Below are 18,337 nucleotides of genomic sequence, written 5' to 3' on the forward strand. Positions count from 1 at the left end.
TTCTTGAAGGCAACTTTGTCCTTTGGCCTTCTCACCAGATCAGGAGTTTGAGAATGTATCCTAATTGGACATTCCTGGGAGGAGGCTTAGAGGGGCACCTACTTTTGGAGAAAGGAGCAGCTTTCTTTGTCTGTACGAAGGTGGAATCTGGTGCTTAATGCTGAATTTGATTTCACATGAATCCCAGGCTTTGTTTTGCTCATTTTGAAGTTAAGCATCTAGATCTCATTCCACTAGAGCAGGGATAGGGAATCTATTGCTCTCCACATTTTGTTGACCTACAACTCCCATCAGCCCCAGCTCGCATGGTCAACAATCAAGGGTGATAGGAGTTGTAGTCCAGCAACATCTGGAGGGCTGCAGGTTCCCCCATCCCCAATCTAGAGGAATGCATTGGCCATGTCTGCTAAAGGCTCACTCAGAAACTGAATGGAACTCTTGAAGATGAAAGCTATCAGTGGGTGGAATTTTGATTTGCTCCCACGACCATGCAACCCTGCTTCAGCCCCTAATCTGAGCAGCTTTTTAGTTTTCAATGTACCTGTTTTTTAAATTGGATGGCTTGAAATGCAGAATAAATGTGTGCAAAGTGGGGAAATGCATGCTGTGCCTAGCTGAGTAACAGGACGTATATAAAAGTGAAAGCGCCCAGCTTTGTAGAATAATCTACCAATATTTGGGCAGATGGTCACACAGAGAACAGCATTCCCCAACTGGGTGCCCTGGTTTGGGCCAGAAATCTCATCAGCTCATGGACATAGCCAAGGGGGGCAGCTACTCCCCTAAATCAAGTAAATCAATAAAAATAATTAACTAACTAATTGAGGTTGTGGCCCCCTTAATATGAAATCTGCCCCCCAACATAAATCCTGGCTATGCCCATGCATCAGCTCTGACCAGTGGCCATGCTGACTGTGCCTGGTTAACACCAGGTTGGGGAAGACAGCAATATGTAGACAATGTAGTAGCATGCTGGGGCTAAAAGGTAGGGGTGTGTGTGGGTGTGTATACACTCTCACTGGAGACACATTATGTAACACCATATGTTCTAGGGCAGATTGCTTTAGGTTGTTGCATACTGTTGCGTGGACAAAGGCAGCTTAGCATAGCATCCTGTCTTGTGCGTTTGGGGTGCCTTTTTGCAAGCTCCGTTCCTGTCTCTCCTTGGCTCTAGATTTGTAACCCCTCTCTTAATTAAGCCCCTGCCGAGCTTCTCTTGCTTCTGTGGTTGTGACGCATTCTGCATCATGCTGAGATCGCTGCCTGGGGTGCTGCTCCTGCCTTCTCTCCCTTCTCTGCATCCAGCAATACCTGACTAATCAGGTGTGCTCTCTCTTCCCCACCCCACCCCAAATGGCTGAAATACACAGTTTGAATCTTCCTCCTCTTTTCCAGTGGCTTCTGTGTGCCTTTCTCCTCATGTCAACCCTTCCCACCTCATGCGTAGCCTTTGGCCAAGCCTATCAGGAGGCTTGGCTGCCGTCTGCTCCCGAGCAGAGAGCTTGCCACGCAGGGGCAATTTAAGGACAGGAAGCAGGTGTTCTAGCAGCGGTGGCTGTTGGCATGCCAACAGGGGGAAAGGGCTGCTTCCTAGCCAGCGTTTGTCACCTGCTTACTCCATAAAGCAAGTTCCATGTGTGCAGCATCCCATAGGTGTTCATGAGCAGCAAAATGCTAGCCTGCATTAGAGGGCTTAGCCTTTGCACAAGTCTTGTCAAGGCATTTGAATTATTGCTGCTCAGCAGGTAGCTTTCCCCCCTCCCCTCCCCAGGGCTTCCTGGCGGGGGCAAGTTGGAGCGGTCAGCTCCAGCTTGCCTCCCCGCAGGTGCTGGGGCCGGATCTGCCAAGCTCAGCTGCATTGGGAAAGCAGGCGGGTGGAAGGCTGCTGCCAGCACACTGCTGTTCTTTCCAAAGGTAGCAGCCATCTGCCGCTGTGATAAAAAGCCCCGCGGATGATAAATAGACAAGTAGCACTTTTATTGGATTGCAGCTATCGGAGCAGCCACTTTGGGTTTGGCACCCGCGCTAACAACAGGCTCCCTGAGCCTCACCGGGTGCTGCAAGATGGCTGCACTGGCTCCTTTTGTTAGGCTGAGCTTCTTTTGCAGCCCTTCTTCAGAGTCCTGGGATTCACCCAGGGGTGGGGGCAGCAAGCCACTTCAGAGAGTTATTTCTGCAAAGGTGTAGCTGGGAAAGAGGGCTGTAGGTTAGCAGTTGGAACTTCCTAGTAGTCTACCAAGGCTTTGGGGTTGATAAACAGCCACCCTGAGTGCCTCAGCATCCCTTTGAGAAAGAATGACCCTGTGTTCTATTCTTCGCTCAGCAGGTAAATTGCTTTTCCTGTCTTGCATTTCATCTACAGAACAATATGCATCAGTCTTGGTTGTGTGTGCTCTCTTGTATTCTAGATGGGGTGTGGGGAGGCTTTCTCCATGCAACTTCCAAAACTGATTTACCCCTGAAGTTCTGAAAGTGTAAACAAGAATATTTACCCCCTAAGAACGAACGAATGAATATCACATTTCTTTCCCTTCCCCCTGTCCGCCCCTTGGAAGCAACCCCTGGAGGCCTTGCTGAAACCCACTTCCCACTTTGAGGCTGCAGTGTATCACTGCCCATTTTGCAGTTGGAAAAACTGAGGCTGAGGAAATAAAAGCTGCCAATGCAGTGAGCTTCCTGGAATGAACTGCGAATGTAAGACTGTTTTTTTTTCCTGGTCAACCATGCTAATTTTCTGTCACTGGGGCAGTTGAAAGGCAGGCAGGGATGGAACTGTTGATTGAAGAAGGACTGTGAGTACCCACCCTCCTCCCATTGCCTGCTTCAGAGTGCTTGCGTGATGGCCTTTCCATCATCACCTGCAAGGAACAGCCTGTTTGTCAATAAAAGAAGAGAGAAAATTGCTGATGAAATGGACTGTGATTTGCTTTGTATTTCCTCAGCATGTTCACCCTGCAGGCACCTGTTCTGTGATTCAGGAAGAGGAGGCTGGCAAGGACTTGGAAAGCAAAAATAATATTAAAAAGGCTGATTGTGAAAGAGCCTTGCTTCATGTTTTTAAAGGCTCCATCTTGCCATGTCTTGTGGATGTGTGAGAGCTCAGAGGGAGCAGGTAGCTGGGCATGCTTCCCATCCTGACCAGGCTGTTTTCTCCTTGCAAGAGGGCTGTGGTATCTGGAGAGGAGAGTCCCTCAATGAATAAAACTAGCATGAACAGGATTATGATAATCTGTACTTTGTGTGACTCCAAATAATTAAAGAAGAATAAGAGTAGAATTTTCCCTATACTGACTTCTTTGCCAAGGCTCCATGCAGTTGCAGAGGTCAGTATTTACCAATAAATCCAGTCTGGTAAGCATGAAGAAGGCTCAGTATTCTCCTGGTTTGGAGAAAGCAAGAAATCTAGCCCAGTTCTCTCTGTTTTAGCTGATGGCCGCTCTCCAAGGTCCTAGCCAAAACCTTTTCCCTGCCTGGTTTCTGGAGACCTGTTACCCAGAGGCACCTGCAGTTGAACATGGGACCTTACTTATCAAAGGGTTTTTTTTTCCTAGCCCTGAGCTACTTCCCTGAGCCAGGAGCTGTATTGTTTGCTTCCTGCTGGGCTCGTCTGTAGCTTGGGGAGTGGCAGGAGCGGGTGACCAGAGAGAGATGTTTGTTCTGCAGCTCAGTGGTTAAGATCACCTACTTTGCATGCAGAAAGTCCCAGGTTCAGCTAAAACCTCCAGTTGTTCTTTTATTGTCCAAGGATTAGATAGCAGGAAAGAGTCATTACTTGCTTGAAACCTTGGAGTACCACTCCCATAATAGGCAATCCTGAGCTTGGTGGACCAGTGGTCCCGGCTCTGTGCAAGCGAAGTGCCCGTGTTCACCTGCAAGTGCTTTTAAACAATGACCAATGAATCACCTCACAGTCTTGAAACTCTGCCAGAGAACACGCTCTGCAAAAATCACGACCACAGTAACAAAAGAGGCTAGTTCCTGGAATTTCAGAGAGACCTACCACTACTATTATTTGTTATTTGGTATACTGAAACTCTGGAAAAGGTAGCATTGAGGACAGGCACACAAACACATGCTTTGTTCATTAGTGTTTCACCTTCTTATCCTTTGATACTTTGGCAAACCATTTCTGTGCAGCCCTGCCCTTTATCCAACTGGAACTCAGGGCTAAGGCGATGAGCAGCCCCTTCTTCCTCTTGGTCTTTCCCAGCAGGGCTCAGTATTTGGGGCAAGGCAAATTGCCGCCTTTCCAGCTGGGAGGCAGCTGCTAACAGGTGCTCCCTTGCTGTGTGGTGTTCTCTCTCTCTCCAAGCTTCCTAGAGAACTCTGTAATGAAGTTCAGCTGTGAACTTCGGTTTTGGGTCAGGAAGGCAATTTCTCATCATCCTTTCGGCGGCAATTGAGTGGAAGATTCAGGAGCTGAGAGCGAGAGAGATGGTGTCTCCCCCTCCCATTCTCTCCTCTGCACTTTCTTTCATCTTCCTCTTCACTCTGATGAAATGAGGAGTGCTCAGGCTGCCAAGGTTAGCATTTGAGTGTTCTGATGAGGGAAGGAAGGACTGGGCATGAACACACCGTGGCAGCTTCCAGCAAGCTGCTACTAAAAGAGATTTCTTGAAACACACATCTTGCCTTCAGAGACACTTTGTGTCAGTTTTTCCCATCCCTGTGGTGCAAATTGGGTTGGACTTTTATAGAGCTACAGATGTGCTGACCATGGCCCTGATTGGGCCTGATGCTCAGGATTAAACAAACAAACAAACAAAATCCTGCTACTCTTCTCAAAGAAGCCCAAGGAAGCAAGCATCAAAATGTTTAACAACCTTGGTAGGTTGCTGCCATTCAGTGTAGACAATAATGACCTTAAATGAACCTGATAAAATGTGACTTCCTGTGTGCCTTTTTCCGTTTTCCTGCATAGAGGTGATAACACAAGTATGTACCGTTCTCATTGATAGCTGCTGCTCTTAGACTATCTTGTACCAAATCACCACGTGATATTCCAAAGGCTATTCTTTATCAGGAAATAATTGCAGTATTACTGTCTATTTAGTGACAGTCTAAATATAGGATGTCTAAATATAAATATACTGTACTGTAGCCTTGCAAATAAGCTATCGGAGGTTAGTAGCCTGTAAAAAAATTTTACCAGCCCAGCTTCCCACTTAAGCTTGTGCAACAGCTGAAAATGAGCCATTCCCCTGAGTGATGTCTGAAAGGATTCTTGTATGCCACAAGTGACTGACTATAACAAACCTGATTTACCCCTACCTGTAGACGAAGGAAGTACAGTGGTACCTCGGGTTAAGTACTTAATTCGTTCCGGAGGTCCGTTCTTAACCTGAAACTGTTCTTAAGCTGAAGCACCACTTTAGCTAATGGGGCCTCCTGCTGCTGCTGTGCCGCCGGAGCACGATTTCTGTTCTCATCCTGAAGCAAAGTTCTTAACCTGAGGTACTATTTCTCGGTTAGCGGAGTCTGTAACCTAAAGCGTATGTAACCTGAAGCGTATGTAACCTGAGGTACCACTGTAAAGCTTTACAACCACAAGAACTGCCTCACAACTGGCTCAAAGGACACCTTTCTTCCCAGCTCACCCAAATGGTGGTGTGAGAGAGGCTAATTAGAATTTAATCAAAGGAGGGTGTATTGTGGGTGAGAGTTAAGATACTTGAACAGGAGCCGTTTGCAGCTCTGGTCGTTATGTGGGTTTGCAATTAAAACAATTATGTCTTGGGAGAGTCAAGCTGTCTGACTCCTCGCATTCATAATTTGATGGTGTTTGATAGCCACCCCTTCATTATTTATTTATTTCATTTCCATGCAGAGAGATGCAAAGATTAAATCCAGGAAGATTGGAAGCTGGGGAGCTGCTTTTATACACAGGAAACGAGTGCCATGGACAGGAATCAATTGAGACACACCTCTAATTTTGAAAAGGGGGAATCCCTTTGAGGTTGTTATTGATGCCCTGAGTAGGGATTGCTCTATTGCTTGATATCATGCGCCCTAAGACCAATTCCCTGCTCATATTTGGGGCATGTTATATAAGGCTCTGTGCTATTCTCCCTTTGGGATCCAGAGGCAAATTTAATTCAGAAATGCCACATATGTTTGGGGAGAAATATGTGGTATAAGATGGAATTTTAAAAGATGTCTCATAGGACTGGAAAAAAATCCCAGCTGCCTAGTGTTCTAGGTTCATAGAAACCTGAAATACTTCGCACATTGGAAACTGCCTTACACCAGGTTACATCAATAGTCCATCTAGATCAGCCTTCACCAGCCTGATGCCCTCCAGATGTTTTGGATTACAACTCCCATCAGCCCCAGCCAACAATACCATGCTGCCATCACCCCCAGGAGCTTGCAGTTCTGCTGTCTGGGGATGATGGGAGTTGCAATTCAAAACATCTGGAAGGCACCAGGTTGGCAGAGGCTGATGTAGCCAATATTGACTATTCTGACTGACAGCAGCTCTCCAGGGTCCTTGGTAGAAAGAGGCTTTCCCCCATCAGGTACTACCTGATCATTTTTAGTAGGACATGCCAAGGATTGAACCTGAGACCTTTGCCATGCACATCAGGTGCTTTACCACTGTGCTATGAGCCTAAAAGCTGGTGATGCATTTCTAGGGTTGGAATCTGTAATTTCTGCACGCACCCTTGCTATGTGTCATTTTGTCCCTGAAAATGTGGTTTGTTTATGTTCTGCCAGTCTTAAAAAATAAATAAATACAAAAATACAAAAAATAGGGTAGAATACACAATCTCTTTCTCTGATCCTCACAACAAGCTGAGAAAAAATGATTGGCCAGTGAACTACACATCTGAGTGGGAATTTGATCCTGGTCCAATGCGCTTAAGTTAGGGACAGGGAATCTGCACCGTTCCCCCAATGATGTTGGACTACAGTTTCCATCTTCTCTGGCCATGCTGATTGAGGCTTATGGGAGTTGGAGGTTGACTGCATCTGACAAGCCACCTGTACCCCGCCCCGTGCCATGTTGGAGTACCAGTCAGATTAACCCCTTCATTCTTTCTGTGTGTGACACTAGACCTTTTGGCTGATGTTTAGCGGCTGCATATGTGTATACAAGCTTGCTGTACTCTATATGGTTCTCTGCTTTAAATGTCATTACCTGCCATGAGCAACAGGAAGGTCCAAAGAAAACTCTGATGCAACTTAGCCCCAGAAGTCTGGCCTTCATGGAAGGAGGGATCATGTCATGAAGGGATGTAGGCTTGTTGCTGTTCTCCACCATTGTCATACCCACCTAGCACCCCCCACTGTGTTGCCAACCGCCTCAGCCAATGTGGAGAAACTGGGGTAAGAAGATTTCATTGCTTGGCAACTGCCTCATATGTGTAGGCAACTGTCTAGCAACCATTGCCATCGTTTTCCCAGCTCCCTCTCCTCCTGGTTTGATTTTAGTCAACACCTGTCTTATGCAGGTGAGGAGGAAGGTCTAATCTCTATTAGGACCAATGTGAGCCCTAATTTGACAGTAGGGCATCAAGTGGCAGTCCAAGTTCCTGGACAGGAGCAGTTGAATTGATGTGTGTGTGTAAACAAGATTTTTGCCTTAAAGAGTAAGCTTTTATGTAATTATGGGCATGCTAATATGGAAGTAGTATGCTCCATTTAGTTTGGAGATGTTACTTGTGAGTAAATGTAACTAGAGGGCTTTGTGTGTGTATATGCTAATAATCTCCTTTCCTCTGTTCTGTCTAAATATGTCTGCCTGCTGCCTTCTGCCTGCTTTGGCTCCACTTGGCAAGCTTCTTGCCTCTATCCATTCAACCTCATTCCTAGTCATTGACGTGTGGCATGCAAGGTAGTTCCTTTGCATCCTGAGAACATTAGAAGATCCCTGTAGCTGGGTCAGGGCAAAGTCAGTCTAGTCTAGAATGCTGTGACCTGGAGTGAGTAACCAGTTGCCCCCTGGGACAAACGAGCAACAGCACCCTCCGTACTCATATTCCCCAGCCACTGGGATTCTGAGGCTTAGTTCCTGCACACATGGAAATAATGTTTAGCTATCCCTGTGTTCTGGTGTGTGTGCCTTGACTCCACTTTGCAAGATGTTGGTCCACTAAAAAATTATTTATATATTAAATGCCTATACAGTTGTACCTCAAAAGTCAAACAGAATCTGCTTTGTAAGTCCACCCGACTTCTGAAACATTCGACTTCCAAAATGTTTGACTTCCAAAGCGCAGCTTCTGATTGGCTGCAGGAAGTTCCCCGTCGGACGTTCAGCTTCCAAAAGAATGTTAAAAAAGCAGAACACTCACTTCTGGTTTTTGATCGTTCGGAAGCTGGAGCGTTAGACTTCCAAGGCGTTCAGGAGCCGAGATGTGACTGTACTGCTCTTCATTCAAGGATCACAGGGCAGCTAACAACATAAAAACTCAAGAATACATAGCACGGTAACAACAAAAACAATACCCCCCTCACCAGTTTAAAAGGCTGTAGATTGACCTTGTTTTGATCTGGTTTTTGATCGTTCGGAAGCTGGAGCGTTAGACTTCCAAGGCGTTCAGGAGCCGAGATGTGACTGTACTGCTCTTCATTCAAGGATCACAGGGCAGCTAACAACATAAAAACTCAAGAATACATAGCACGGTAACAACAAAAACAATACCCCCCTCACCAGTTTAAAAGGCTGTAGATTGACCTTGTAAATAAACATGCTGGATTAAATCACTCTTCAGACCAGAATACAGTGGTACCTTGGGTTAAGTACTTAATTCGTTCTGGAGGTCTGTTCTTAACCTGAAACTGTTCTTAACCTGAAGCACCACTTTAGCTAATGGGGCCTCCTGCTGCTGCTGCGCCACCGGAGCACAATTTCTGTTCTCATCCTGAAGCAAAGTTCTTAACCCGAGGTAATATTTCTGGATTAGCAGAGTCTGTAACCTGAAGCGTATGTAACCTGAGGTACCACTGTAGACTCTAGTCTAGGAAGTATTTATATGTTTGAAGATCGTGTGAGTGCTAAAACTTTGTGATATGCCTAAAACTCTTGCCCTGTATGTTTGCCCTCCCTCCCTCCCTCCCTCCCTCCCTCCCTCCCTCCCTCCCTCCCTCCCTCTGTGTGTGTGAAATATATGTAACAGCAGTACACAACCACCCTCTTCTGCTGAGCCTCAAACAGGCATTCAGGAAGAGGAGCAGTGTAAATTCCATTTCTCAAGAGGTTGCTAAGAGCTAGAATTAGCACTCTGAGGCATCCTTCCAGTGCTGCCAGCCAGCAGTAGTTTGCCCTCTTCCATTCCACCCCCCCCCCATGAAGCCTTGGGGCAAGGAAGAGCAGGAATGAAGGTAAATGGAATCCCCACAGAAAGGTGACAGACTGTATTTCAGTATTCAGAATGAAGCTATTCAGATCAACTTGGGAGGTATGGAGTAGTGGCTTGGCCGGAGCTTCAGATTCCCCCAGTGAACCCTTCCTTCTCTCTCTTCTGCTCTCCCCTCTCCTTTCCTCAAAAGCATCTTTGCTTATTCAACAATCCTTCTTTTCTTAACAATAAGCAGTTATAGGCCTTTTTAAAAAGTAATTGTCTCAGGTCTGCCCTTGAATCTGACTTTAGGAACACCAGTATCTCTCTGGTCCCATTTCTCTAAGGTGCAAGATGTTCATGTGAAAATAGTGTGGTTGGGTTGCTTGTTAGCAGGATGCTCTCAGATGACCTCTGCTTTCCCCAGAAATTGGGGAAGGGCTGTAGCTCAATCGTAGAGCATCTTCTTCCTTACACACAGAAGGTCCCAGATTCAGTCCCTGGCATCTCCAGGGTGGACTGAGAGAGAGACCCCTGCCTGAAAATCAAGTCAGTGAAGACAATACTGAGCTAGATGGATCAAAGGTCTGACTCAGTATAAGGCAGCTTTCTATGTCTCTGTGTTTGTTCCCAAGTCTTCATTCAACTGGCTCTCTTGCACCTCGGAAAGACAATGAATATCCATGGATAGGCTACTTGCATGAGCAATCAATCTAACGTCCATCTATCACTTTTTTTGTATGCTGCGTTTCCTATAGTTATAACCATGCTCAAGGCAGCTTAACATTAAAAAATACATAATTACAAATGTAACAAAAGTAGTCGTAAACAATAAAACATCAAAACGTACACAACAAAATAGAACAATTTCCACATAAATAATAAGATCTAGAATAGAGATACAAAATAATAATAATATCTATATCAATAAGAACAACACCCCCAACAAAACCCCCTAAAGTCTATGAGCAATCTGACCCTGAAGGAAGTGAACCTATACGGTTTGGGATTTCTTGCATTTCGAAATCTCAACTTCCAGAAGCTAATCAATTATCTCATATGATGTAGATCATTATTTTTCTCCCCATTTCATTGTGGGAGAACCTAGGCTGAAGTTGAATGATGGTCACCCAGCTGTTCTTTGGCTGAACAGGGCTTAGAAATAACTCTGTTTTCACCCAGTACACTTTCAGCCTTACCCTATACATCCAGCAGTGAGGTGCTAGAATGAACTGTACCATTTCAGACTGTAGGTGGGGTGTGTGTGCTATTTTTGAATGCTCCCCCACATTAAATAACAATAATAGTATTGCAAGCAGAAAGCCCTGATGTGTCAGGAAAAAAGGCTCTATCCCAGCCCACTCCATACTGTGCTAGATTTCTACTTGCAGGGAATCCTCCTTGTTTTAAGAGAAGAAAACAGTAAAAAGAACATTCAAAAGCATTGGTGCAGTTCTAGGACACATCTCAGCTATGTTAAAAGCACCCAAGCAGGGCCCTGGGGAGCATTCTGAGGGCTAGAAGGAGAGCCAGAGGCAAACGGTCCTACCCCTGCTATAAATGCACCAATTTTGTGGTATGCATCCCAGAAATGTTGTTGTGAACCAGGATGAGTTTCCCCCCTCTAATAGTCAAGTTTTATATGATATACCGGTACATTTTTTAAAAAATAGTAGATTCCTCCCAGAGTGGCTGGGACAACCCGGTCTGATGGGTGGGGTATAAGAAATACGTTGTTGTTGTTGTTGTTTAAAAAATACACTGTTCTTGAACAACTTGAAAAATCTGTGACGTTAGTTGAGGTCATGCTGCTGTTGCGTGGCAAGACTGGCAAAGGCTTGTAAGACTCCTGACTCCAGTCCAGCTGTTTGGTTGGAGTATCCCTAACAAGTCTCATGAATTCCTCCTGATGAGAGTTGGCAGTAATCCTGCATTTCAGGATTCTCTGAAACACTCCCCTCCCCCTTTAAATCCAACTACCTTCCATTTGATTTGGAATGCTATATTTGCTCCAGGGTCGTGGGATCTCTTTGAACCCCCCAGCATTCCTTGGGGCAGATAGCACTGAACAAGAGGGCGGGTGAAACCAATGCGTTGAGGTCACGTTGTACAAATAGACTGGGGAGCTAAGAGAGTGACCCATTCATGGATGATATATATCTGTGTGGAAAGGGTGTCTGCTTGCTGATGTAATGATTCCCCCCGGAATGTCAGGAACATTTATAATTGATGATCCGATGGCTGATTAGCCCCTTTGTGGGGGTTGTGTGTGTATTTAGCACTTGGGGGTCCCAATCCAGAGGGTATGTGTGCCTAGGCTCTGTGCACACAAGCAGGGTTTTAATCTCTCTCCCCCTTTTAAACCAACCCCCCCAGAAGTTGTGTTTTTGTTTTTAAGAGAAGCTTAAAGTTGTGACTAAAAGGTGAAAAGAAAGAAAAGCTTTTTCCTGCAGATAGGAGCTTTAGTATTTGGGGCAAGGACCTGCTTGTATTTGTCTGCTCCTTCTCTGGATTGTGTACTTCTTAACATTTTTGAGCTGATTCTGAGCTGTTTTCTGAGTCTGTGGAAGAAGTTGGGTTGGAAGTATCTGAACTGATAACACGGTGGGGCATTAGATGACAGGAGCACCCGGGCTTGCTCTTTTGGAGGACATTGGGTGAAGCACCGAATAAAATAAGGCCTCCAGGCTGAGCAGAATGTTGGGCAACCAATTGTGAAGACCTTCATGCTTGTAGCTGGCCACAGCCTTTGTTCTTTGAGCCAGATTCCTGGAGAAGATGGTCTTGAAAAATCCTCTCTCGGAGCAGCAGAGCGTTTATGTTAGGGTCATGCACACACAGAATCCTCAGCCAGAGCCATATGCTTCACCTGAGCATTTGGCTGCCAAGTCACATTTTTGTGTGTGTGTCTTTCTACCTATACACAGCTGTGTTGCCAGAGGCTGATGGGAGTTGTAGTTTGGAACTATGCAGGGAGCCTGGTTGGCAAAGGCTGGCCTAGTGAATGACCTGGAATGTCTGTGCACTTCCTTCAGGCATAGTTATGACCCCTTGTGTGCTTCCTTTCCAACATTTTCTTGTTTATAAACAGTAGCGTCTTGTGGCGCCTTTTTTTTTTTTTTTTTAAATAAAAGCTGTTGTGGCATGAACTTTTTAATGAGTGAAAAGCCACTTCCCTGTGTTTTTCACTGTTAACTGCAGCCCTCCCAGCTGTCCCCTTTTCCCCACCCCTGGGCAGCACCTGCTCCATTGTCTCCTCAGGGAAGAAGCCATGCCAGAGATAGCAGCTGCCTGGCCAGGCGTGAATCCCAGGAATTTGGCCATGCTGGAGGAGAGCGGCTGACTCCTCTCGACCTCTGACCCAGCAGGATGATACAAGCCATCTTCTGTTTCTCTTCAGACTGATTTCTGGGGTCAGCACAACAGCTCTCTCTGTCTCCCTCTCCGCCTGATAAAATGTCTGGAGTCCCCGCCACACAATAGATCTGTCAGACTCTTGGCATAAGCTTGGGAGGGACGAGGGCAGGAGGAGGTGAGAAGAGAGAGCCACAGAGACACAACATTTCCTTCAGAAAATGTGCTGGGTGGCAAGGATAGGATCTTAACGGAGGCATCTCCTCCCGCCCTTCCATTTGCTATCAGATGAACTCCCAGAGCTTTTCGTATGGAACGACCATCCTAGGCCACATCTGTACCATTCATTTAAAACCTTCTTATACTATTTTAGCAATCATATCTCCCTCCCCCCCCAAAAAAACAAATAAATCCTGGGAACTGTAATTTGTTAAGCATGCTGAGAGTTGTTAGGAGACTCCCTATTCCCTTCATATAGCTATAATTCCCAGAATCTCTGGAGTTTGTAGCTCTGTGAGAGAAATAGGGATCTCTTAACAGCTCCCGGCATGCTTAGCCAAACTGTAGTTCCCAGAATTATTTGGGGAAAGTCATGACTGCCAAAGTGATATGCTTTAAACTATGGTGCAGTAGGGACGCGGGTGGCGCTGTGGTCTAAACCACAGAGCCTAGGGCTTGCTGATCCGAAGGTTGGCGGTTTGAATCCTCGCGACGGGATGAGCTCCCGTTGCTGGGTCCCAGCTCCTGCCCACCTAGCAGTTCAAAAGCGCGTCAAAGTGCAAGTAGATAAATAGGTACCACTCCAGCGGGAAGGTAAACGGCGTTTCCGTGCACTGCTCTGGTTCGCCAGAAGCGGCTTAGTCATGCTGGCCACATGACCCGGAAGCTGTACGCCGGCTCCCTCGGCCAATAAAGCAAGATGAGCGCCGCAACCCCAGAGTCGTCTGCGACTGGACCTAATGGTCAAGGGTACCTTTACCTTTTTATGGTGCAATATGGTCATAGCTTCTCTCTTTCTCCTCTCCTGTTTCTCTCTCCCCCATACCCACTCCACCTATAGCAAGATTGGAGCACAGAGCCTTGGACCCCAGATTTTGCTGTCTAGGCTTCATGAAGTCTCCTTTGCTTTGGAACTGTCTGAAAAAGCTTATTACTGTATTAGTCTCCAGTGTTAAGATCACACTGTGGGTGCACAGTTGTTACTCTAAGCAACTGACATTCAGAGACATACTGCCTCCAACACTGGAGATAGAATATAGCCATCATGGCTAGTAGCCATTGACACCCTCCATGAATTCCCATGAATTTCACATGCTGGAAATTATTTTGAAAGTGAAATTTTGCAGAAAAGTGCACACTTTTCAGTGTATTTATTTATTAAATTTATAGCCCAACCTTTCCTCCCAAAGGAGTCCAGAGAACATGACTTCTTTTGCACACCTTTGTCCCCCAAAGCTATGATCTAGCTGCAGCCGAACCAGGTAGGGGGTGAATTTGTGGATTCCATATTCTGAAACTATAGCTTCAGTCGTATTTGTTTGATTCTTATCATCTTGTTCAGTGTTCCAAGCACAGGGGCAACCCCTACCAGAGCTTTGACCTGTGATCTTAACACTGGAGACAAATAATAAGCTTTTTCAGACAGTTGGAGGTGGTTTGAAAAGCAAGGTGACTGTTCATGGTAAATAGTTTTCTTTTCCATCTTTCCAGCTTTTCCTGCTTTTTTTTATTTAAAAAATTTGCTTGGTCAGATGCAATCTTGGGACAAAATTAATGCTTGTGCAGCTGTGGAGAGTAGTGTGTTGCTCAAATTGCCGTCAGCTCCCTCGGAAATTCATTGTTTGTTTCTGACCTTGCAGCTCTAGCCTAGTCAAAGATGGAGGAAGAGAGCAGAGCCTAGTGCAAAGGTGTTTGGGAGAATGGATATGCAGAATCTAGTGGTCGTAGACCCTCCTCAGAGACTTTTTCTGGTGGGCCAGGAAAGTCTGTGCTAGCGGAGGAGAAAATGGCTTGATGAATGGAGATTCTCATTTGTAAGCAAAGACAGTGCCTAGTTAGGAGCTCAGACACTTGAGTTGTTAAAGCATTCTTTGCCAACCTGGTGTCCTTCAGATGTTGTTGGGACTCCCACCTGCCTCCATCTACTACAATTAGCCATGCTGGCCATGGCTGATAGTGTGGTGTTGTGGTTAATGTACTAGACTTGGACGTGAAAGACCTGGATTCAAATCCCCACTCTGTCTGCCATGAAGCTCACTGGTTGACTTTGGGCAAGTTACTGTCTCTCTCAGCCTAATCTTCCTCATGGGTTGTTAGGAGAAAATGTGAAGGGTGAAGAACACTACCGTGAGTTCCTTGGGAGGAAATGTGGGATTATAAATATAATAAATACTAAAAAAAATCTTGAGGGCACAAGTCCTGAAATTCCTTTCCTTTTCCTGTGAAGTATGGGTGTGGGGTCTTTCGGGGATGAGAGGGCAATGCTCAGCATATACTTAATATTTTATCCACCCAAGTAAATTAATTTTGGCTAAAGCAAAAAGATTTGTGCCAGAGTTTTGAGCATGTCAAGTGAAAAACAAAAGCTTCAAGGCACATGCAGAATGACTCTTAGGAAGTATTTTAGCCTTTTCCTAGGAACTAAAAGCCACATGTAGCTATTAACAGAGAAGTGGATAAAATTTAAGAACTTCTAATGGTAAGTTTGGTTCAGAAAAGTGATTTAGGGGGTGGGGTGGAGAAAGAGATATAAATCAGGCGTTTGAATTTCTTTATTTTTTTAAATCAGCCAAGCTGCACACTGCGGTGTTTCTAATCCGGTGAGTTTAGTATCATTTATCAATGTGAAATTTTTAGGGGTGGGATTGTACACTTTAATTTGAGACTCTCACCTTACGGGCTTTTTGTGTGGATTTCAGCCCTAATGAGGGCTAGGAAGTGTGTGTGTGTGTGTGTGTGTGTGTGTGTGTGTGTGATGGTTTCTTCCTTGGTCCTCTTATTTTGTTTTCTCTCCTTCGCAAAGACATGCAGCTCTTTTCCCTCCCCCAAGCCCTCTTCTGTCTCCAAGGATTGGGTCCCACCTCCTTGTCGCTCCCCTTCCCAATGCTTAAATACAAAAGAGGAAGTGCTGTGTGCTTGCCTGGGCCTGGAATGAAAAAGCAGGGGATGAGGGGGGAGGAGAAGGAAGAGGGGAGGGGAACCCAGAATCCAGAGTGCATCTGCTATTGAGAAATGAAAAGGCTCCTCCAATTAGACGCTTTGGTGCTGCAAACTTGAGGCGAGGCACTTGAACTGTCACTGTGGAGCCTTAATTAGCAGCTGCGGGTGAGGGGTCAGCCTCAACTCAGCAGTCTTGACAAGGCTGATATCAAGTGCAAGGCAGAGGAGGAGGCAGGGGGAGAGAGAGAGAGAGACAGAGAGAGAGAGAGAGGACGGGAAGGAGGCAGGCGAGCAAACAAGCGAAGGGGGGCGGGAAGGAGAGAAGCAAAAGCTCCCTCAACTCAGGACCCTGGAACACACAGGAGGAGAGGTGGGGTGTGAGGGAAGCGATGGAGAGATGCAGCCGGCGCTTAAAAAGGGAATAAAATGGTTGCTATCTTTCTCTCTATCTGAGCTGGCTCCCTGCCTGCAGTGAGGATCCCAGGAGCAGCTGTTTGCCTGCACCCTGAGCTCTTCCTCCTCTTCCCCTGCCCCCCCCAACCCCGGACATCATTCCAGTCCACTTCCTCACCTTCCCAAACTGTTTGCCTTGAGATCAGAGTGTGGACGCCGTCAGACAGTGACCCCGTTCCAGCGGGCAGAGGCGCAGGGGTTGTCGTCCTTGGGGTTGCTTGCCATGCCACGGATTGCTGCCTAGGGTCTTGCTTTTGTACCCCTGCTGCCATCGCTGCCAGGGCCAACATGCTGGAGATGAAGACCTGGTCCACCTTGCTTCAGAGTCTGAGTGAGTGAAAGTTTAGCTGCCTCCTCCCTGTCAAACCCCTCCCCCCCTGCCTTGCAGCAAAATCTGGCTCCTGTTTTATCTAGCTTGGTGTCCAGCTTTGGGCAAGAGGCTACAGGGAAGGGAGAGCAGGGCTCACTCATGGACTTGCTTGGATGCCCTGTTAGTGCAGAGGAGGTCTCTTCTACTTGCACTGTTTGGAGCTGTTGGAGATGATCTAGCTCCCATGTTTAGCAGGAGCTTATTGGGGGGAGAGGGGGAGGAGACCCATTGTATAGGAGCTGTAGGCTTTGAGGTCCAACTCTTCCTCCTCCTCTTCTTTCTCTCATTTCCCCTCCCCACAGTCAGTGATTCTGGGTTCTTTATATTAAAAAATCACACGATGGTGTGGCCAAATCCTGCAGTGAATCTCAAAGGCTAGTCTTGCTTTCCCTGGCAACATATAGCTTGGCTTGCTTTCATGAGTCACTTGCCTGTCTGTTTTGTTCTAAATAACCCTTTTTTGTGGTGGAACTGCTGTGTGCCTATGATGCACCATGGTAGAGCTACTTTTGCCTTTAGCCAGTGGAGAGGAGCCAACCTAGTGGTTTTAGGGGCCCATGCAAATCATACAAATTGACATCTGGGTCAGAAAGCAATGCAATGCAGAGAAGTTATGAATAGTAGACCCTGATGGAGAGGCAAGAGGCGACAAGAAACAGAAGGATCATGTGCATTCAGCTCACTTGAGATTAGAAAGGGCTTGTTTTTTGGGGGGGATGGGGATGGGGTCCTGTATGATTTTTAATGAGTTAGGGGGGTGAGTCTCTTGAGAACTCTCTAGACAGCACCTCTCTTCATTTCAAGCTAATTAAACTCTACCTGCCTGGCAGTTTCCTGAAAGGGAGGGGGGAAACTCATGTTGACTGTGACTTCCTGACCTGCTGGGGCTTCACCTTTGACCTTTGACCCCTGGCCTCTGGCCCTTTTAGGAAAAAAAGAGATGCTTTAAATGCAAAGTTATTTGATAGCTAATCCCAGCCGGAATTTTGGCTGCCTTGCCTTTTGTTAATTTAACCCTCACTTTATGTGTGGTGTGAGGCATTTGGTGAAAGACAGTTTTGATTGGTTGCGGGGGGGGGGCACTTGTCTGGAGAAGGCGGGTGATTTAAGGGAGATTTAAGGGAGATTTTGAGGGCTGAAGCATAAAGGAACATGTTCAAAAGTAGCAGCTACCAATGTCCTGAGAGCAAACTTCCAAGTTATACAGAAATCTTTTTCTAGGCAGGACCTAAGAGAGACATATCATATATGTATTTGTTTATTGTGGTGTTAGTTTTCCAGGCTGTCTTATAGTGTGTGACACTGATGGGGACGGAGACTGGGAAGCCAAGCAGAGGTCATAGAGATGTGCAGATTACTGGCTTCCTGAGTTGCAAAAAGAGCTTACAGCAAATCCTATACCCATCAGGTTGCAGATTAGACTGTTCAAAACATTTTCGGCAGGTTAGTTGTGGTGATGAGGAATCTCTTTCTCTGTGTGCATGGGAATACGGTTCTTTCAAAAGCACATCAAATTAGAAAGTTTGAGGCCACCCAAATGAAAGGACATGTGGATGGAAGCCCTGAGCTGCAACTGAATGGACAACCAAGTCAAGGCAAAGCAACAATAAGAGAAGTGCATGTCTTAGTGGTGCAACAGGTGTCATACCAAGATGGCACTTTGAATTGAAACGAAGCTTAGTGATGGAGCTCCCCACCCCACAAAGTTATGGATTTC

General features: G+C 46.2%; 1 protein-coding gene across 5 annotated transcripts in view; it reads left to right on the forward strand.

Moving 5' to 3' along the window:
* The window catches only part of GSE1 (Gse1 coiled-coil protein), a 432,608-nt gene that overhangs the window by 230,084 nt on the left and 184,187 nt on the right, over nucleotides 1-18,337 (forward strand). Inside the window, exon 1 of one of the 5 annotated variants that reach the window (XM_079988698.1) lies at nucleotides 16,379-16,581. The exons of the other annotated variants lie outside the window; for them this stretch is intronic. Within the exon in view, the coding sequence (XP_079844824.1) occupies nucleotides 16,539-16,581 (43 nt within the window). The 5' untranslated portion in view covers nucleotides 16,379-16,538. Of the gene's footprint in view, nucleotides 1-16,378; nucleotides 16,582-18,337 lie in introns of those variants that run through there. 5 annotated transcript variants of the gene reach the window in all.

This window comes from Podarcis cretensis (assembly GCF_951804945.1).
Source record: "Podarcis cretensis genome assembly, chromosome: 8".
In the NCBI taxonomy this organism is placed as follows: domain Eukaryota; kingdom Metazoa; phylum Chordata; class Lepidosauria; order Squamata; family Lacertidae; genus Podarcis; species Podarcis cretensis.